Genomic DNA, 23,183 nt, shown 5'->3' on the forward strand with positions numbered 1-23,183 from the left:
AATACTTCTAAATTGTCCAGTTGTACTCAATGTGGGAGCAGTAGTAAATACATTCCCATACCATATGTGTTGACCATAAATCATTCTTACTTCATAACTTATGAATTTACAATTTCAGAACAGAGTTTGATTGAAAAGTTATATCTTACTGTTGCCATTGTCTGGGTTACCATTTCTCTCTTTAAAATCAAATTAATTTGTTATCTTAGTTGACTGAAGGAAATAAACCACCCGAAAAAACAGATTTAGGAACCAGATCAAACTTCTTTACAACTGAATAAATGTCATCATTATAAATGAACAAATGCTACAATTTCAAAACCAGCATCATCCAATTTGTTATCAATTGCACTTTAAATTGTGCACTGGGCCAACTATAACAGCATCAGTAAAATGAAAAGTTCTTTTAACCTTTGTACACTATAAAACAAGCTGATTATCTATGTTTCAGGACAGAAAAATATATTGTGCTTTGAATTGGCTTCTTCTAATAGGCAACCCATGGTATTCAGTAGAGAAGATTCTGTTGAGAAAAATATTGTCTGCAAAGAACCTGAATCTATGAAAACAAATGCTTATTTGATGCACGTCCTTTCTTCTTTTACATCAAAGATACCTGGAATTCAGACAGCATTCACACTTTTGAACAAAACAAATGTGGAATGACCTTACTGTAGGAATAAAAGCATAAGACTGGCGCAATCTCTTACCTGCACATGCAGAAGGTATTCTGTTGCATCCCTCTGTTTAAACACAATTGCAGATCTCAGAACTCCATGTTGATCTAAAACAAATTCTTTCCCATGATTTCCAGCTACTATCGTGAATGTGAATGGAGGCCCATTATGGGAAGAATCTTTGTCAGTCACTGAAAGTTGCAGGATATTGGTGCCCACAGATTTATTTTCCTTTAAACACGAGAGGTGAATGTATATGTCAATTCAGTGATGACGATATCAGCATAAGAAATAAATTTGTTTTTATTTAAAAAAAATCTTCAAGACTCTGAAAAATAATGGAACTTCATACTAACATAAATATGTTGCATTGTTTTAAATTTTAAGTTGTCAACAGTATGATATGTATAAAGATGCAAAAAGGATATTTATTCCAGTATTAATCTCATTCATCAGTCTAACAAGGAAAGTGAGATCGGGCTGGATTTTCATCAAAGAGGCGGAAAGCTGAAGTTGAAATTTCTTGGCACAATGCACCCACCTCTGCACACAGTGCCCACAAGAACGGGACTTTTGTTCTTGCCATATATTCTTGCCTGAGAGTCCAGACAGTTAGATCCAAAGTTTAAAAAAAACTTATTGATGGCTCTTTTGCTTACATCTTTTATTTACATTGGGTAAAGAGGCTTCACGTGCTTATAGTTTCTGCTACTTGTGATAATTGATGCTTTTATAGGACTGTAAGATAAGCAGCTTATTTTTCTTTTTCATGTATGTCATTGTTACTATAGGGATAATTCATTCTGTATGCAGTGTATGTCGCGGACATGGAAGTACCTTTGGTTGGCATGAAGTGTTTGAAGAAGAATTGGGATGAAGGAATACTGGGATAAGTGGAGGAGCATAAGTTGCCATGCAGGACATGAAGGATCATTAGGGATGCATGGAGGGGTATGGGTTGACATAGGTAAGATCTTTTGAAATGATTAAATACCTTTTTTAAAACTCCAAAATGTGTTTTATATGTCAAAAATCATTAGCAGAAAAAGACTTTCACAGATTTCAAAGATATTATTGTAAATTTATAGTTCAGCACGAACATACATTTTCACCTTTCCCTTCTTGGGGGAGCGGGGACCTTGAGGAGCAACCATAGTGTGTGGTAGGTAATTAATGAGATGCGTTAGGAAACATACAGTAAGAAACCTTGCTAGGCATCACCATGAAACACCCTCAAACAACTCAATGATTAAAAATATAACCAGGAGCAACCTGTATTAAAACATGATCTATGCAAGGCCATAAATACATCAATCATCCACAGACCAAGCTTTGCTAACTAACACAGGACAGTGATGAAATGTAGATCAATATTTATTGCAGAGAAGTTATGAGGACCAAAAGATCAAATGATTCTGGCATCAGATCCACAGACTGAAGATCTTAAAATATCCTCTACACTGCTTACAGCAAAGTACTAACTTTTTCATTAAAACTGGAAAAAAAGAGTGTAGTATTACTTTGCATAATTAGAATTGTTTCAAGATTTGAATTGACACTATAGAGATTGCTTTACCCAATATATAATTACAGCTGCAGAAATCCAAGCATGTGAGCAAGGACCCAGGGAACAAAAAAAACCTTCACTATCCAAAGGGGAATAAAAAAGTAAATAACAAACAACACTCGGAAAAAGACATACTGATCACCGTTTTGATGTATACAAAATGAGACAGATCTTCTGGGAAAATGTTTATTGAGACATTGGATGAAATAGTGGCTGTGATTGTCAAGATCTTTACTAAGTCCTTACAGCTGAACAGTTGTCTGAGACTCTGGAAATTAACAATGGTCCACAAAGCAGATATGGGGATTCCCATTAACATCACAACATCTGGTCTATCATTTTGCTGAACTGCCTAAAAACCATTGCCAGTGATAAACCATATTCCTAAAATGTTAGTGCAACTTCAGAGGCATTAACTTTCCTAAACACTGCATAGCATGAGTTGAAGAGGAGGCAACATTGAAAAAATGCTACCTCACAACCACCTGATGAAGGACCAGCATTCTGAAAGCTAGTGCTTCCAATTAAACCTGTTGGACTATAACCTGGTGTTGTGTGTTTTTTTAACTTTGTACACCCAGTCCAACACTGGCACCTCCAAATCAAGAATATCTGAATGCTTAACTAGAAAGAGACCCTGATGGCAATGTCCCTGCATATGGAAAATATCTTAACAAGGTTTCATTGAATAAAGAAGCAAGCAACCACGGAACCTGCTTCAGCCTGCACAAAGTCTGCATGGAATGCAAACATCCAACTTACTGTCCAGTGAGCCCAACAGAGAATCAGGACTGATAAGCAACTCACATCCGGTGCCATATAATGAACAATTTAGGGAGAAAATTTACATCCACCACGAGATTTAGAAAGATTAGGAAGAAAGAAGTGTTCCAACTTCCCAGTTTAGCACAAGTTTTGAGACTTAGCATAGTTAAGAGATAAGATAGCCTTTAGTCAATTTAGAAATATTAATTTTCATGCATAGATGGCAATAAGCCAAGATACAGAGAAAATATCAGAAATTTGGAGAAAGATAAAGAAAGAATGGTGCAGGTGGAAAGGAGACTGAAGTTAAAAGCTATTAGAGTCATAGAGATGTACAGCATGGAAACAGACCCTTCGGTCCAACCTGTCCATGCCGACCAGATATCCCAACCCAATCTAGTCCCACCTGCCAGCACCCGGCCCATATACCTCCAAACCCTTCCTATTTATATACCATCCAAATGCCTCTTAAATATTGCAATTGCACCAGCCTCTACCACATCCCCTGGCAGCTCATTCCATACACGTACCACCCTCTGCGTGAAAAGGTTGCCCCTGAAGTCTCTTTTAAATCTTTCCCTTCTCACCCTAAACCTATGCCCTCTAGTTTTGGACTCCCTGACCCCAGGGAAAAGATTTTGTCTATTTATCCTATCCACGCCCCTTTTAATTTTGTAAACCTGTATAAGATCACCCCTCAGCCTCCGATGCTCCAGGGAAAACAGCCCCAGCCTGTTCAGCCTCTCCCTATAGCTCAAATCCTCCAACCCTAGCAACATCCTTGGAAATCTTTTCTGAACCCTTTCAAGTTTCGCAACATCTTATGTGCTGATAAGCAACAGTCAAATACAGAGATTGGTACATAACAGAAGCAAAACCCAGTGGATTCTGGAAACCTGAAATTAAAACAGAGTGGAAAGATTCAGCACGTCAACCAGCTTTTATGAAGAGCAAATAGAGTTAAGTTTGACTCCATTATGACCTTTCTTCAGATTTCCAAGTAGAGTTATACTGGACATGAACACAGTCACTCATACCTTTTGGTATAATTACATACTGTGAAGCATTATCACAGTTACATATTTGTTCTTTTTCCATACTCTCCTTGGTTAAAGCCTTACATTTCTAACTTCTGAAAGTTCTGAAGAAAGCAGACTTAAACATTGACTTTGTTCTTTCCCCACAGATACTGCCCAACCTGATTAGTTCCAGAAAAATGCTGTTTTACACAGACTTTGATCAATGGTGACATAGGTGAGGTCAACATATTGAGATACTGATTGCTTTTTAGTGCTAAGGAGGAATGATGCAGGATTCTACATGGCAACAGGCAGCTAATAAAACAGGGTAAAAACAATGACTGTAGATGCTGGAAACCAGATTCTGGATTAGTGGTGCTGGAAGAGCACAGCAGTTCAGGCAGCATCCAAAGTGCAGCGAAATCGACATTTCGGGCAAAAGCCCTTCATCAGAAATAAAGGCAGTGAGCCTGAAGCGTGCAGAGATAAGAGGAGGGTGGGGATGGGGAGAAATTAGCATAGAGTACAATGGGTGAGTGGGGGAGGGAATGAAGGTGATAGGTCAGAGACTTGTCTGGACTTGTCCTACCTGCCTATCTCCTTTTCCACCTATCCACTCTAACCTCTCCTCCCTGACCTATCACCTTCATCCCCTCCACCACTCACCGATTGTACTCTATGCTACTTTCTCCCCACCCCCACCCTCCTCTAGCTCCACGCTTCGGGCTCACTGCCTTTATTCCTGATGAAGGGCTTTTGTCCGAAACGTCGATTTCGCTGCTCCTTGGATGCTGCCTGAACTGCTGAGCTCTTCCCGCACCACTAATGCAGAAGCTAATAAAACATTCATGTCATAAAATAAGACATTCAGATAATTGAATGACAATAGATTCAGTCAAAGAAACATTCTCAGTAACTGATGAATCTTGTTGGTCATAAAGTTGGTGGGTGTGATGTACGATATATATTAACAAGGCTATTGAAACCTTGCAATACAAGTAGTTACCCAACATGGTACAAAAACCATAAAACATATACAAAGGTTTATGGGGAGATTGAAAAGAGGATGATCTAGTGGGGTGTAGTAAAACTTTACTGATATGAAGGAGCTCCTCCACTGCTGTGGCCACAGCTATCTATGTGCTGTATAAGTTATTTGGAACCAGGAACATAAATTATACTTTGATATTTTCAAGTGTCGCGTATGTGGTGCTGGAAAAGCAAAGCATGTCAGGCAGCATCCAAGGAGCAGGATTATCAACATTTTGGGCAAAAGCCTTTCATCAGCAAAATGATTTTGCTGATGAAGGGCTTATGCCTGAAACGTAGATTCTCCTGCTCCTCGAATGCTGCCTGACCTGCTGTGCTTTTCCAGCACCACACTCTCGACTCTGATCTCCAGCATCTGCACTTCTCACTTTCTCCCCATTTTCAGGTGTTACAACATTATGGCAGACAGAATTGAAAATAATAAAGAAGAGTCAGTTATGGAATACTGGTGCAAAGATTTGAGATTTAAGCATGAACTTTAGGCATGAAGCCTTTTCCCCACTGCTAATGCAAAAATGCTGGCCAAATGCTTATTGGAGGAGGAGGGAACATTGATGAGTCAAAAATGTCATATTTTAACAGTGGCAAAGCAGTTATCAAGTATCAGCCTGTCCTTGAGGGCAACTGAAACTTTAAGTGACCAGTTAAGTGCCAGTTCCCACCATTCTGCAGTTGTTAATGGGGGTTTTGGGGTGTCTGGCTACTGAATGACCCCTTTGATGGTTTTTATCAAGATGACAACTGGTACTCTGCTAATAAACCACATATCCCCTCCTGATTTTTTTTCCCTTTGGCAAGGCAATTAAAGCGGTATCAGAGAACCTACTGGGAAAATTTCCCACCAGATGGACTAAAATTCTTCTTGCTCAGGTTTGCTTCCAGAAACCGATCCAGATAAAGGCAAAAGAGAAAGCATTTAATGCAGCAAAGAGCAGTTGAAAGCCAGAGGATTGCGAAGCCTATGAAGACCAACAGAGGACAATAGAAAAAGAGAAATAAGGAGGGAGAAGATTAAATATGAGGGTAAGTTAGCCAGTAATATAAAAGAAGATTGCAAGAGTTTCTTTAGATACATAGAGGACAAAAGACAGGCAAAAGTGGGTATTGGGATACTGGGAAACGATGCTGGGAAAAGTTGTAATGGGGACTAAAGAAATGGCTGTGCAAGCGAATAAGTACTTTATACCAGTCTTCACAATGGAAGACATGTGTTATGGGCCAAGCTAGATCCCTCAAAACATTTCAAAAAGGTAGTCTAGGCCCTAACTTTGTTATCTGACTTAAAGCAGGTGTACAGTGGATATTCCAGGAGAGAATCAGCTGGCCAGACTACTTAGTTTTAAACCAAACAGAATTTATTTACAAGATTACTGAATGAAACACAAAGAACAGAAAACAGAATACTGAATAACTTATCCTATCTGAACACCCAACAGGCTATCCCAACATAATGATGCTGTGCTAAAATGCTTGCAACAATCGCCATAAATACCCCTTGACACAAAAGGTAAAATGAAACACAAGTTCTTACAGGAATGAAGTCACAGAGAGAGGGTCCTGCAGTCTTTCTTCTTTCTCTCTCTCTCACACACACACACAGCTCCATTAAAACCAAACAAAGAATAGCTGAGCTGCGAGAACAGGCCAGTTCCCTTTCATTATAGTGTTTTCTTTAACTTGAAAGCCTTCTGCTTGAGGCAGTATCTGTTACCTGTAAACAAATTAGCCCTAAAATCCACTTAAGCTCAGACTTTTGAAACCTGTGTTTACAAACTCTCTGAAAAAACCAAGGACAATCTAACCCTGTTAAAGGAACAGCGTCTTTATACATAGGTTACATCCCAAACATACAAGAGAGTCAGGGGGCAGAGGTGAGGATGGTGGCCATCACCAAGAAAAAAAAAACTGGAAGGCTGAAGGTGGATAAATCAACTGGACATGATGGACTATACCCCAGGGTTCCAAAGGAGATAGCTGAAGAGATAGTGAAGGCGTTAATGGCAATCTTTCAGGAATCACTGGAGTCATAAAGGGAACCAGAGGACTGGAAAATCACTAATGTAACCCTCCTGTTTGAGAAGGGAGTAAAACAAACTGCAGGAAATTACAGGCCGATTAGTGTGATTTTGTTCATTTGTAAGATTTTGGAGTCCATTGTGAAAGATGAGATTTTCGAATACTTGAAAATGCATGGCAAAATAGGGCAAAGTCAGTGTGGTTTCATCAAGTGGAGGTTATGTCTGAGGAGATAATGAGCAGATTAGGCCAAGGAGAGCCAATGAATGTTATCTACCTCGACTTCCAGGAGGCCTTTGACAAGGTGGCACACAGGAGGCTGCTGAGTAAGTTGAGTCCCATGGTGTTAGAGGCAAGATACTAGCATAGATACAAGATTGGCTGTCTGACAGAAAGCAGAGTGAGAGGTTAAAAAGGATCCTTCTCAGGATGGCAGCCAGTGACTCGTGATGTTCCCCAAGGGTCAGTGCTGGGACAACAACTTTTCATTTTATACATTAATGATCTAGATGTAGGAATGGATGGCATTCTAGTTTAGTTTGCAGATGATACAATGGTGGGACATGTACCATTGAGGAGGCTGCAGACGGATTTGGACAGGTTAGGAGAGTGGGCAAAGAAGTGGCAGATGGAATACAACATGGGAAAGTAGGAGGTCAAACACTTTGATAGGAAGAATAGAGGCATGGACTATTTTTAAAATGGGAAGAAAATTCAGAAATCTGATGTGCAAAGGGACTTGGGAGTCATAGTGCAGAATTCTCTTAAGGTAAACTTGCAGGTTCAGTTGGTAGAGTTGAAAAATGTGGTGCTGGAAAAACACAGCAAGCCAGGCAGCATCCGAGGAGCAGGAGAATCGACGTTTCGGGCATAAGCCCTTCTTCAGGAATAAGGCTGGTGTACCAAGCGGGCTGAGATAAAAGGTAGGGGGGAGGGGCGCTGGGAATACGATAGGTGGAAGGAGGTGAGGGTGAGGATGATAGGCCGGAGGGGGGATGGGGGCGGAGAGGTCGGGAAAAAGATTGCAGGCAAGAGGCGGTGCTGAATCCGAGGGTTGGGACTGAGATAAGGTGTGGGGGGGGGGGGCGGGAGGGGGAAATGAGGAAGCTGGAGGAAGCTGAGTTCATCCCATGTGGATGGAGGGTTCCTAGGCAGAACATGAGGTGCTCTTCCTCTAGGCGTCGTGGGGCCAGGGTCTGGTGATGGTAGAGGCCAAGGACCTGCATGTCATTGGCGGAGCGGGAGGGGGAATTAAAGTGTTCAGCCACGGGGCGGTTGGGTTGGTTGGTACGGGTGTCCCAGAGGTGTTCCCTGAAACGTTCCGCAAGTAGGCGGCCCGTCACCCCGATGTAGAGGAGACCACATCGGGTGCAGCGGATACAGTAAATAATTTGTATGGAGTTGCAGGTGACTTTGCGACGGATATAGAAGGATCCATTGGGGCCTTGGAGGGAGATGAGGGGGGAGGTGTGGCGCAAGTTTTGCATGTCCTGTGGTTGCAGGGGAAGGTGCCGAGAGTGGAGGTTGGGTTCGTGGGAGGTATGGACTTGACAAGGGAGTCAAGGAGGGAGTGGTCTCTCCTGAATGCTGATAGGGGTGGAGAGGGAAATATATCCCTGGAACTGGGGTCTGTCTGGAGGTGGCGGAAATGACGGAGGATGATACGATGTATTCGGAGGTTGGTGGGGTGGAAGGTGAGGACCATTGGGGTTCTGTCCTGGCGGCGATTGGGGGGGTGGGGTTCAAGGGCGAGATGCAGGAAGTGGAGGAGATGCGGTGGAGAGCATCGTCGAGCACGTTGAAGGGGAATTTGCAGTTTTTGAAGAAGGAGGCCATTTGAGTTGTTCGGTAGTGGACTTGATCCTCCTGAGAGCAAATATGGCGGAGGCAGAGGAATTGGGAATATGGGATAGCGTTTTTACAGGGGGCAGGGTGGGAGGAGATGTAATCTAGGTAGCTGTTGGAGTCGGTCGGTTTGTAGTAAATGTCTGTGTTGAGTTGGTCACCCAAGATAGAAATGGAGAGGTCTAGGAAGGGGAGGGAGGAGTCTGAGATGGTCCAGCTTAATTTTGAGGTCGGGGTGGAAGGCAACCGACTCAACACAGACATTTACTACAAAGCGACCCAGTCTCACAGTGACCTAGATTACTCCTCCTCCAACCCTGCCCCCTGTAAAAAACGCCAACCCCTATTCCCAATTCCTCCGCCTCCACTGCGTCTACTCCCAGGAGGACCAATTCCACTACTGAATAATTCAAATGGCCTCCTTCTTCAAAAACCGCAATTTCCCCTCCGATGTGGTCGACGACACTCTCCACCGCATCTCCTCCACTTCCCGCGCCTCCGCCCTTGAACCCCGTCCCTCCAATTGCCACCAGGACAGAACCCCAATGGTCCTCATCTTCCACCCCACCAACCTCCAGATACATCGAATCATCCTCCATCATTTCCGCCACCTCCAGACAGACCCCACCATCAGGGATATATTTCTCTCTCCACCCCTATCGGCATTCAGGAGAGGCCATTCCCTCCGCGACTCCCTTGTCAAGTCCACACCCCCACCAACCAACCTTCCCCTACAACCGCAAGAGGTGCAAAACTTGCGCCCACACTTCCCCTCCTCACCTCCCTCCAAGGCCCCAATGTATCCTTCTATATCTATCGCAAATTCTCCTGCACCTCCACACACATCATTTACTGTATCCGCTATACCTGATGTGGTCTCCTCTACATTGGGGAGATAGGCCGCCTACTTGCAGAACGTTTCAGGGAACACCTCTGGGACACCCGCACCAACCAACCCAACTGCCCCATGGCTGAACACTTTAACTCTGCCAATGACATGCAGGTCCTTGGCCTCCTCCATCGCCAGACCCTGGCCACACGACGCCTGGAGGAAGAGCGCCTCATCTTCCGCCTAGGAACCCTCCAACCACATGGGATGAATGTAGATTTCTCCAGCTTCCTCAATTCCTCTCCCCCCACCTTATCTCAGTCCCAACCCTCGGATTCAGCACCCCCCCTTGACCTGCAATCTTCTTCCCAACCTCTCCGCCCCCCCCCCCTCTCCAGCCTATCATCCTCACCCTCACCTCCTTCCACCTATCGTATTCCCAGTGCCCCTCCTCCAAATTCCCTCCCCCCTACCTTTTATCTCAGCCCACTTGGCACACCAGCCTCATTCCTGAAGAAGGGCTTATGCTTGAAACGTCGATTCTCTTGCTCCTCGGATGCTGCCTGGCCTGCTGTTTTTTTTCCAGCACCACATTTTTCAACTCTGGTACTCCAGCTTCTACAGTCCTCACTCTCTCCCAGGTCAAGTTGGTAGTTATGAAGGCAAATACAATGATAGTATTTATCTTGAAAATATAAAAGCAGGGATTTACTTCAGAGGTTTAATATTCTAATCCTCTCGAACTTCTAGTCAGACCATATTTGGAGTACTGAGGAAGGATACACTGGCCCTGGAGTGGGACCAGAGGAGGTTCACGACAATGATCCAAGGAATCAAAGGAGTAACATATGAGGAACATTTGAGGACCCTGGATTTATACTTGGTGGAGTTTAGAAGGTTGATTGAATGGCGGAGCAGACTTGATGGACCAAATGGCCTAATTTGCACTCCTATGTTTTATGGTCTCATAGTCTTATGGTCAGATGTTAAATGATTCCCATTTAAAAGGTTCAGGCCGTCTTTAAATAGGGAAGGGCCCCGTTTAAATGGTGGAGGCCTTGCACAAACTTGGGACGATACCTTTAAAATGTGCAGTAACTAAAAACTGTTTTTAGCTCTGGTTGCAATAACAATCATGCAAACTAACAGCATCAGAAAAAATAAATCTAGTTCAGATTCGTTCTTCTCACAATTCCCAGATTTGTTTTTAAAAGTTATTGAATTTAGCCCCTGTGAATCTTAACTAAGTTGCTATGCACTACAAGACTTAACATAATACAAAAAAAAATCTGTTGATAGATTCTTAGAAGTAACAATGCAATGGACAAACTAGATCAGGAGGTGTGCCCATATATAAGGCAATGTATACATATTCAAAATTTGAGAACTATTAACATTTCTGCCTGCTACTGTGCAGCAAACACAGAAGACTGTATTGAATCCTAGCTCAAAACAATTGATCCTTAGCAGAGAGGTAGAAAATTCTGGGATTTCATTCCAGAAGTAGGAGATCTCACGAATTATGCGATTCAAGATTAAGAGGATACTAAAACTGAACCACAATAAAATGTTTGAGATTGCTACAAAGACCACAAAATAAAAAGTCCACAGACGGTCAAATTTTTAGTGTTTATCGCAGGGTGTGCTGAACATATGGAACAAGACGTTCAGTGAGGCACTGCAGGCAGGAAGGGTGAACAATTTAAGGGGGAGCCTGCAAGGTATTTGAAGAAGTGGACAATTGAAAGATACTAATTTTGAGGGGGGGGGGGGGGGGGGGGGGGGGGGGAGAGACATAAATGAAATTTTTTTTTGCTTTTGTGCTTCCTAATTTACTATACAAATTTTCAAAAGAACACATAAAGAAGAATATATAAACTCACCTGAGAACTGGGCACCCAAGTAATATGCCTCAGATCCACCAAAAATTACAAAATATATCAGTATTAGAAAATTCTAACACAGAATATTTCCTGATGAAGTCAGAAGCTAAATTCTTGCAAAAATGGCTTTGATTTAACTAATCTAAATGAGTTGACAATAAAGTCGCATGAAAAGCAAGTTTATCAATTTGAATAATATACAAAGGAAACATGAATTGGAGCTACTTCAGAGATATACCTGAATGACAGCTGAATAATTTGCTGGGATGAAATCAGGAGGATTATCATTAATATCAGAGACATCAATATTCACATTAACTGTAGATGACATAGAAGGTGTTCCACTGTCTTTGGCTTGCACAGTTAATGAATACCCAGATATCTGTTGGAGTAATTAAATTATCATTACAAGATAATTTACAAAGTTTATTTAAAGCATTCAAGAGCATTTGATAGAAAGATTTCCTTAATTGCATAATACTTAGAGGTACTCTCATGACTCAAATTCAAACCAAACAGTCTTGCAAAATCTTGTACTACTCATAAGCCTTTGCAATACTGCAATATGTTGGTTAATATAGCCAGTTACTGAATCTTGGAGATAAGTTCCACAATTTCATCATCTGAGCATGAATTTGCTATGCTAAAATGAAAACACAAATTAAAATCCTCGGAATCCCATTTTAACTGACAGATTAGCTACTTATTTAAATTTGATATAAGTATATTAATATTTTGTGTGGTTCCACAACCAGTACACTCCATGCCAAATGGCTTGCTATATCAAAACCTTGTCATACAGTTCATACAACAAACCTCGGATAATATTTGAACAAAGGTGATTGACATTCTGCATCCACAGTTCATAAACATATAAATAACTATGAGATTACTGTAATCAGAAACTACAAACCAGTCAGTACAAATAGGGTGGGAGGGAAGATACTAAACATGCTAATTTAGTATATCTAATTATCCCTTGGGCAAATATGGGTTAATTTAGGAAAGCCTGCACAGATTTATTAAGATAAATTATGTTTAAGTAACATGACATTTTTGATGAGTTAAGAAGATTATTTTATTGATGTAGCATGTAGGAACCTCCAGAAGCCATTTAAAAATGTTACACAATAGAGTTGTGCACGAGACATTGTGCATAAAATAAAGAAAGTAGCAACATAGATCCCAAATTGGATGAGTGATACAAAAGTGAGTGCAGTGGTTAATAGATGTTCATCAGACTGGAGAATATTTTGTAATGGAGACCTCCAAGGGATTATATTTGGACTCTCATAGGGATATAAATTATATATTGATATTTTACACATTAATAACATAATAATGAATAATAATAATGTAATAATAATGAAAAGGGCATTGAAGTCAGTAAATAGAGTAGACAATAGAATTACAGAATCCTTGTAGTGCAGCAAGAGGCCATTCAGCCCAATGAGTCTGCACCATCCTGCTGTAGCAGAAGATGCAACACGGGCCATTTACCTCCTCCCTTTTCACTATCCAAGGCTCTCGATACTCCTTCCAGGTGAAGCAGTGCTTCAATCTATGTAGTTTACTTATTTGTTGCTCACATTGTGGTTTCTTCTACATTGGGGATGAAACTGGGTGACCATTTTGCAGAACACCTACATTCTGTGCATGAAAATGATTCCGTGCTTCCAGTTGCCTTTCACTTTAACACATCACCATGTTCCCTGGCCTACGTTTCTGTCTCGAGTATGCTACAGTGCTTCAGTGAAACTCAGCACAACCTAGTAGAACAGTAACTCATTTTCTGCTTGGGGACCCTGCAGCCTCCAGGACTCAGAATTAAGTTCAATAATTTTTCAACAATTTACTTTAGGTTCTTGACACACTCCCACACCCCAGGCCCTGTCATGACAGAGATTGCTTTCAGCATAGCCAACCCATTTTTACCTACTTACCATCAGTTTTCTTTCTCCCTTGCATATGATCATCCATCCCTTTGTCTGCCTAACAGTCATTCTCTCTGTCAAGGCTTCATCTCCAACCATGGATTTCTTTACCCCACTGCTCTGACTTCAGCATATATACCACTCTTTCCAAAATACTGACAGTTCTGAAGAAGGGTGACTGAACTCAAAATATTTAACACTGCTTTCTCTCACAGATGCTGCCAGACATGCTGACTTCCTCTAGTAATTTCTATTTTTATTTCAGGTTTCTAGCATCTGCAGTTCTTTGTTTTATATTATTGTACAGAACATCATTCTGCCTCAACTTGTGCCCAAGTTCTGGGTGCCATAGTTTAGGAAAGATCTGAAGACAGTGCAGAGTGAAGGTTCGAGAGATGAAGAACTTCAGTTACACAGTTAGATTGTAAAAGCTGAGACTATTTTTCCTAGAGAAAGTTGAAAGGGAATTTGATAGAGGTATTCAAATCATGAGGAGTTTGACCACAGTAGATTGGGAAAAAAAAATGTTCCTTCGGTGAAGGAATTGACTAAAAGTGGACACAGATTAATGGTGACTGGTAAAAGAAACAATGGCATCATGAGGGAAAGAAATGTTTTGATGCATGAAGCATTAAGAATTTGCCTGACAATGTGTCATAGGCAGGATCAGTGGATTCATTCATTAATAATTAAATTGCTATCAGAAAAGAAAGAATGTGCAGACCCAGGGGATCAATGCAGGTGAATGACACTCAGGAAATTGCTCCTATGGAGTATCATACAGACACAACAGGCTGGATGACCTGCAATAGTTCTGTGATTGTTAAATTCATTAAAATTGTGAAACAAAATCTCAGTGCCATATTTCATCAGAACAATACACCATTAATAAATCAGCATTTCCAAGATACTCTGTTACCTAAATATTATAACCACGTCCTGGAATAGGACTGGAACTTTATGATCTTTCAACCGAAAGACAAGATTGCATTTAAGGTGGCATCTATTATCTGCCACCAAGTTGGAACAGAAAGGGGGTAGTGCCTTTAGGATCACTTGAATCTTTTTGGCCTCTCCTTCACTTTTAAGAACTGCTTTGTTAATCACCTTTGTTGATATAAGATGGTATGACCGTGAATCTGTCTTCCTGCAACTGCTAAGAAGAACTTAACAGGCAGCTTGAAGAAGCTGCATTAATAGCCATAAAGCAGCTCTTTGGAGGCCCTGTAGTAATCTTGGCTCTATCCATTTTGTCAGAAGTAACTTCCCTATTGAAGGCCCAGCTCACTGCTTCTCAGAATTGGTACAAAAAATCTCAGTTCCATATTTCATCAGAATAATGCAACATTAATGTGCTTACAAGGTATAAGAACACAAAACTATAAGTACTAGGCGCAAGTGTAGACAGTTCAGTCCTTCAACACTGCTCTGTTATTCTATATGATCATGGCTCATGTCATTTCAGCCTCAACTTTACTTCCGTGCTCATCCTTCAACCTGTTACTAATTAAAATTTGTCTATCTCCTCCTTCGGAGATTCCAGATTCACAAGCCTTTGAAGGAAGTAATTTCTCCTTATATCTTATTGGATCTTAATCTGAAACAGCATTCCTACTGTTAGATCATCAGTTTTCTTCTTTGCACTGGAATGTGGGGATGCTTTTTGCTCAGGAGTGAATCAAAAAGAGATTGTAGTTTGGTTTTATTATTCGATAATTTGATATCAGAAACCATAGATTTTTTTTGCAGCTGACAATAAAATGATGGGTAAAGGAAGGTATTCAACGCGTGGAGGAGAGTTCCGGAAGGGTAATACTTCTGATCGTTGATGTACATTCATCTCTGCTAATACTCATTTTTCTTGATTGGCCCTGATTAATTACTCAAAGTTGGCTTAAAATCAGGGACCTGTTATTTTGAAATTGCTGTATTTTTCCTTGCACTGCAACTTAATTATTTTGTTAGTCAAATCCTCCTCAATTATTTACAGTAATATAATCATGTGGGGGACCTCAGCATACCGAGTGGCTTGTTTATGTTTTTCACATCTTGCAAGTCACATTAAATTACAACTTAAATACATAAAAGCATCAATGGAATAGCACTTTGCAGAAACTAGGAGAATTAATTTTGCTTGTAGTTTCTCTGTAGGTAGCCTAGAAATGTAATGGCTGAATGCAGAATGTCAATTTTAACCCCAGCTAACATAAGGTGTTGAAATGAACATTGATCTATAAGGATCAATACTATTCACACAGCACATTTACCTTGAAAGGAACAGAACAATTTAAATTGGAAATATTTCAACAGAATGGTAAAACAAGGTTCTATGATCAATGTTTTCTTACCTTTTCTCTATCAAGTTGCTCTTTGACCTTGATTAAACCTGTGACTGGATGAATATTGAAGTAGTTGTCTGGGTCTCCATTCACAATGGAAAAATTAATCTGTGCATTGATCTGACTATCGCAATCTTCTGCCAGAACCTAGGCAAATAAACTCTAGGTTAATATTGAGAAATTCAGTAAGAAATAGCATTACTATTGTGGTCAAACTTCAGAAATGAATCAGTCATAAATGTTACATTCAAAACAAGAAATGAAAATGGAAGTACTTGCCATCAGTATATTTGCAGTGATATATTAACAAATACAACTTCCATTCTTATAGTAACTCTAACCTAATGAAACATTTTCAAGAGTAAAACCTTAGTTTGAGTGGTAAAACAGATGCCAAGCCTGATTTTGGAGAGCTGGCCAAAGGCATGCTTAAAAGGTTTGCTTTGGAGGAAGATTTTGAAAGCAGAGGGGAGAGTGTAGTTGCTCCAGTTAATGAGGTTAATTATTTGTTGCAAAGTGTGACTTCAAAGCAGTGCTGTGCAAGCTCTGTCAATTCTTTGAGGACAGACTATGTTGTTTTTGTCCTTCATTAGCATAATTAAAGAAACCTTTGTGAGCTGCACAAATAGCAGCCTGTGACACAGTCTGCTGTCAGGGAATAAATACACTCTATGCAGTCACTTTGAAATTACAACATACAAATAGTCTTCCAGCCACAGTGCTTCCAAAGCATAACAGCGCCAAGACAAAGAGGGTAGTATCAAGATTATAGAGCTGTTGCAGGGAAGGGGGGAAAGGGCTCAAAATACCGCAATATCGAAGTTGATTGTTGGAGTTTAAGTTACAATGTGGTGCAATAGAAGGTGGTTACCAACTGCAAATAATTGGAAGCATAATTTACACTTTGCCTTAATCTAGTTTCTAGCTATTGGGAGAAGTAGAGTTGTACTTCACGTATTGGCTGGCTTGAGGTAACCACTTTTTATTGCTAGAAATGCCTTTGTGTGCAGTCTTGTCAGCCAATAAAACATATTGCTTTAAACCTTGTTTCAGGAGTCAAGCACTAGGATTGGGTGAATTTTCAGAGCTGTAAGATAGCTAAGTACAGAGGAAGCTCGATTATCCGAATATCAATTATCCAAATTTCGGATTATCCGAAGATGATCTCAAGGTCCCAATAGAAGCATTACATCAAAGAGGGGTTTCCAACACTGATCATGTTTTTTGATTACAATGATTAAAAGTGAACTCGGCTTACTGAAATGCTGTTGTGGACAATCCTGGACATCGGTGGGAGCCCAGGCACCGTCTCCAAATAACTGACCGCCCACCCGTGCTCTCGCTCTCTCCACATGTTCCCTGGAGTTCGACACAGTGGTGTACCCTAACTCCCTTCCCTAGATAATCTCTCAAACATTGTCCTGAACAGGGCAAAGGTGGAACCTGTCAAAAAGTTGCAGTTAAAAGGGGTGTGTGTGTGTTCGCATGCAAGCATGTGCATGGGATTGGACAGAGTTGGGGATGGGTGGGGGATGGGGCGGTATTGGACAGGGTTGGGGGAGCAGACTGTTGTGTGGGCAGATGGGGTTGGATGGGGTGGGGGAATTGACAGAGGGTCAGGGGCTTGCCTAGTCTCCTGAAAGGGGAGCGGATGTAACAGAAAACTCCGAGCCCCAGAGGAAAGGCATTGAATCAAGTAACCGAATAATAAATTATCCAAATGAAATACTGTCCACCCATCTCGTTCGGATAATCGAGGTTCCTCTGTTTGTAGAAAAGACAGGAAGGAATGCTCAGCTGAAAATATGTGGATTTTTAAAGCTTTAATGTAGTCACTTACTGAAATAAAAAATATAAAAACTGTGCATTTTTATTTTTATGCATTTTTAATTGTGAATTGTATTGAAGAAAAAAACGGTTAAAAACCATGGACTGATGAATGTTTTGACAGCAAGTATCCTGGCATTCAGTATAAGCATTGTTTATAGATTTGCTTGTTGAATCAGTAAAGTGATGTTGGTAGATGGGTTGAAGCTTTGTGTACAAATGGAACTCTGGCTTGTAACAAGAAGCTGATTGGTCTCTAGATAAGTAATCAGTTATCGATGGCAAAGGCCAGCCGGTTGCCAACAAGCTCTCAGGTAGAAGCTTGGGGCTGTGCACAAGAAAATAGAGAAGTCATCAGATCTCCACCAGCTTAGGAACTCTCACTGTTCTCTGCAGTAAAGAGAAGCCTGAATAAATCCAATTTATCATTCCTTCAGTAGTTGCTGCAAGCTGTGACTTTAAGAAGTCAGAGACCTTTTATAAGTGAACTAGCCATGCTGTACCTCTTGAAAATTAGTGGAAGCATCCAAAAAAGGAAGACTGAGAAGCAGCATTTTGATCAGCTGAAGAACCATTTCACCAGAGCCAGTGAACAGAAATCACTGAACTGCTTTCCCAGTATTCCCTGTCCTTAAATATCCATTTCTTTTCTATACGTGGATGCACACGCGTACATTGTGTATGTGCTTGTGTATAAGGGGAGTTTATAAGTGAATGAGTTTTAGAAGTAGAACTTCATGCTTACAGTCCATAATTGCTTAACTGTTGCTAGTGTCTACTCACTTCTAATTAATAGTCATTAGTGTTAAGTACAGTATTGTTTGTGTTTTCCATCAACCTGGGTCTCAAAGCCAGGTAAATTGGGGAATTCTATGTACTTTGAAACAAAATATTTAACTTTTGTGATGACTCCAGGAAAAATGAAGCCTGACTTCAAGTGCACTTCCCCAGTCAGATGTAACAACAGAAATGAAAAACTTCTTGAAAAAAGTTTTCAACTTTGAATCACTGGACACATTAACATGGCTAAGAATTTTCCTCTCTCTGCTGCTGTGGAAGTGAAAGGAGATAGAAGACAGAACTAGAAATGTTTTCTATCTTCATTAACAAAACAATGAAATAGCAACTGAATTAATGAGAAGAAAATCTGCACAAATAAGAGCTCCAATCCTGTTATCCATGTTGGGAAAAGAGTGCCACAAGCCACAATACAGCTCAAGTCTCATTCAGGAGCAGAAATGGAACATAAAACAATACAGCATAGAACAGGCCCTTCGGCCCACGATGTTGTGCCGAACATTTGTCCTAGCTTAAGCACCTATCCATGTACCTATCCAATTGCCGCTTAAAGGTCACCAATGATTCTGACTCTGCCACTCCCACAGGCAGCGCATTCCATGCCCTCACCACTCTGAGTAAAGAACCTACCCCTGACATCCCCCCATACCTTCCACCCTTCACCTTAAATTTATGTCCCCTTGTAACACTCTGTTGTACCCAGGGAAAAAGTCTCCGACTGTCTATTCTATCTATTCCCCTGATCGTCTTAAAAACCTCTATCAAGTCACCCCTCATCCTTCGTCGTTCCAATGAGAAAAGGCCTAGCACTCTCAACCTATCCTCGTATGACCTATTCTCCATTCCAAGCAACATCCTGGTAAATCTCCTCTGCACCCTCTCCAAAGCTTCCACATCTTTCCTAAAGTGAAGTGACCAGAACTGCACACAGTACTCCAAATGTGGCCTTACCAAGGTCCTATACAGCTGCAACATCACATCACGACTCTTGAATTCAATCCCTCTGCTAATGAGCGCTAATACACCATAGGCCTTCATACAAGCTCTATCCACCTGATGGCAACTTTCAAAGATCTATGAACATAGACCCCAAGATCCCTCTGCTCCTCCACCTTACTAAGAACCCTACCGTTAACCCTGTATTCCGCATTCTTATTTGTCCTTCCAAAATGGACAATCACACACTTGACAGGGTTGAACTCCATCTGCCACTCCTCAGCCTAGCTCTGCATCATATCTATGTCCCTTTGCAGCTGACAACAGCCCTCCTCACTATCCACATCTCCACCAATCTTCGTATCACCTGCAAATTTACTGACCCACCCTTCGAATCCCTCTTCCAAGTCATTAATAAAAATTACAAACAGCAGAGGACCCAGAACTGATCCCTGCGGAACCCACATGTAACTGGGCTCCAGGTTGAATATTTACCATCTACCACCACTCTTTAACTTCGACCGGTCAGCCAGTTCTCTATCCAACTGGCCAAATTTCCCACTATCCCATGCCTCCTGACTTTTCGCATAAGCCTACCATGGGGAACCTTATCAAATGCCTTACTAAAATCCATGTACACTACATCCACTGCTCTACCCTCATCCACATGCTTGGTCACCTCCTCAAAGAATTCAATAAGACTTGTAAGGCAAGACCTACCCCTCACAAATCCGTGCTGGCTGTCCCTAATCAAGCAGTGTCTTTCCAGATACTCAAATCATAAATGACAATAAGGAAAGATTTTGAATGCTTTGAATATAGACTTTGGACTCCATATTAATGTTATCTAATATATACACAAGACATTTAGATTAGATTACTTACAGTGTGGAAACAGGCCCTTCGGCCCAACAAGTCCACACCGACCCGCCGAAGCGCATCCCACCCATACCCCTTACCTAACACTACGGGCAATTTAGCATGGCCAATTCACCTGACCTGCACATCTTTGGACTGTGGGAGGAAACCGGAGCACCCGGAGGAAACCCACGCAGACACGGGGAGAACGTGCAAACTCCACACAGTCAGTCGCCTGAGGCGGGAATTGAACCCAGGTCCCTGGCGCTGTGAGGCAGCAGTGCTAACCACTGTGCCACCGTGCCGCCCTTAATGGTCGATATTAGAGTTCTTGGGAAGGAGGACTGATCAATAAATGGCTGCACTGATACATTTGGCTGAACCCTGAGAGAGTTTAGATAACTGAAAGATGATCTCATCAGAATAGGCTTATTTTAAGCATAAGAGATCCTTCTGTGACAGCACTTCAGCCTTGACAGGTGAAAGGAAGCTTTAGAAAAGCTATTAAAATGTAACTGACACTCTGAAATAGACAATTATGAGGTAACACATATTCCAAGAAACATTCCAAGCCTAAATGAGAACAACAGATTGGTAAACAGGAAGAACTAATTACATAAAAATGAAAGCTCACCCAGCATGGGGGCAGCTCTAACTGAGAGAAAGGCAATCACTTTGCATGCAAGTGCTCTGCTAGAAAGAAGGAGTGCAAACCTATAGAAGTGCCTACTTCTGAGATATCAGTTAATGATTCTGATGAATTGTATTACACCATACAGCAGAATGGAATCATCAGGTCTAAAGGTGATAAATAATTTTTGACAGTTTCAATGACGACTACAGAAGGAGCGCATCATATGCATTATGAAGTGTTAGATAGATACATTGTATTGAATTAAATATCTTTGCAGATCTATATGAAGTAATTAAGAGTGTGACTTGGAAAATGATGCCCTTAAAGGTGAATTTGATGTTATAAAATAGAATGATGTTCATACCAAGCGAACAAATGAAGTCAACAGCCCACAGCAGTCTTGACAACAATGATCCAGAGTTCCAGATAGACATTAAGCAAATTTCATTCATCTCAAATGATGCAAGTCCAACACGTGGATGAGTGTTCTGAGGTATGTCAAAAGAGATTCACAGCATTTTGCAGGCCATTAAGCAATTGACTGCCAAGTAGAAGCTAAAAGATTACAAAAATGTTTTCACAGGACTGAGGTGACTCCTGGTGAATATCATCTCAAATTAGACGAATGAGAGAGATCAATGCAGCAAGCTCTGGCTAAACATACTCTGGAAGTCATCAACCCAACAGTGACACTGCATCTGAAAGACAAAGGTCTTGTTCAAATCAGACAAAAAAAAATGCAAAGATGCAACTCTCCAAATGTTGCAGGAAATGTTGATGAAAGGATGTCCTGAAAGTATTAACAACATATGTGCTGGAGTGTATGGGCATATAGTAATTGATATTCCAAATGCCATATTGCGCAAATGAAGTACAGTGATTATCCCTAAGAAAAAATGTATGTTGAAGTATATCAATGAGGTATATCAAAGAACTGAGGCTAGACTAAGAGAAGTGACCAAACAGGAGCAATGTGATTTATATTTAGACAGTGCAGTGTACATGATGAATCCGAAGCTAAGCAAGCTGAAGTGCCACTAATGACATCTGACATCCCAGGGAGACCATGGATAAAGCTTCAAGTAGAACTGTTTGCATTCACAGAATTCATTTTGTATTACCATTGGCTATAATTCCGACAATTGATTGGAGGTTGATCAGCTAATTTCAATGATTACCAGTGAAACTGAAGAATGAGTGAAAGAGCACTTCAGTCGTCACAACATTGCACGCATTGTGATGATGAATGGCCTCCAATTCATAAATGGAAAATTCAGCTGCTTCATGAAGGATTGCAAAATTCAAGCCATACATCATCTCCACACTATCTTCAGTCAAATCACTACTACTTGATGAAGGAGCAGTGCTCCAAAGGCTAGTGCTTCCAAATAAACCTTTTGGACTATGATCTAATGTTGTATGATTTTTAACTTTGTCACCCCAGTCCAACACCAGCTTCTCCACATTCAGTCAAATGGAAAGACTGTAGTGCAGTGAAAAATCATGAAATCAAGACTTCATTAAAATGAAAAGATCCAGCAATCCTTGAATGGAAAAATATAAACACTGAAGTCATGGAAAATAGTTTTATCTAAAATCTAGTGTCATGTCACATCCAAACTACTAGTTCAATAGTAAAAAACTACTGAAGCCAGAATTTCTACCAGATGTGGATGATAAAATCAAGGTAAAATTATAGAAAAACAAATTTCATTTTGATAAAACTGCCAAGTCAATGCCAGAGCTGAGATTTGAAGAGTCAGACAGAGTGCAAACTTTCAATGCTCTTGGTAGAAGTCAGCCCACAAGATAACTTAGGACTGATGTTAGACAATTGTTACTTTGGTCCTACAGGGTGGACATGAATGTAGATCACAACAACAACAGACATCCATAGAGCAGCTGTTTCTTCACTGTAGACAACCGCTTGGCAAAATGTAATCTCAATCCCACATTGAGAACAGAATGACTGTCAGTTTCAGAGGACCACTGTTCCCTAGCAACGGAAATGGATCAGCAACAGCAGTAATCATGGTTGGAAGAACACTCCCTAGAGAAGGATCAGCGTCCTAGGAATGAGCACATACCTGACAAACAGCAAACAATATGCATACCTCTCGGAAACATGCACGATTTAAAGACTATATACTCAATGTATGCGTAGAAACTCACAAAAATTGAAAGATTGGAATTTTGTTAATGAACT

At 40.9% G+C, this 23,183-nt stretch overlaps 1 protein-coding gene across 1 annotated transcript in view; it reads right to left on the reverse strand.

Annotated features, from left to right (window-relative positions):
* LOC132816926 (protocadherin Fat 3-like) overlaps positions 1–23,183 on the reverse strand; it is a 575,577-nt gene that overhangs the window by 72,797 nt on the left and 479,597 nt on the right. Inside the window, exons 16-18 of the mRNA XM_060826951.1 lie at positions 15,934–16,071; positions 11,890–12,033; positions 711–908 (exon numbers count right to left, since the gene is read on the reverse strand). Coding sequence (XP_060682934.1) covers positions 711–908; positions 11,890–12,033; positions 15,934–16,071 — 480 coding nt within the window. The remainder of the gene's footprint in view (positions 1–710; positions 909–11,889; positions 12,034–15,933; positions 16,072–23,183) is intronic.

The sequence above is a fragment of the Hemiscyllium ocellatum genome, chromosome 6 (assembly GCF_020745735.1).
Source record: "Hemiscyllium ocellatum isolate sHemOce1 chromosome 6, sHemOce1.pat.X.cur, whole genome shotgun sequence".
Lineage (NCBI taxonomy): Eukaryota > Metazoa > Chordata > Chondrichthyes > Orectolobiformes > Hemiscylliidae > Hemiscyllium > Hemiscyllium ocellatum.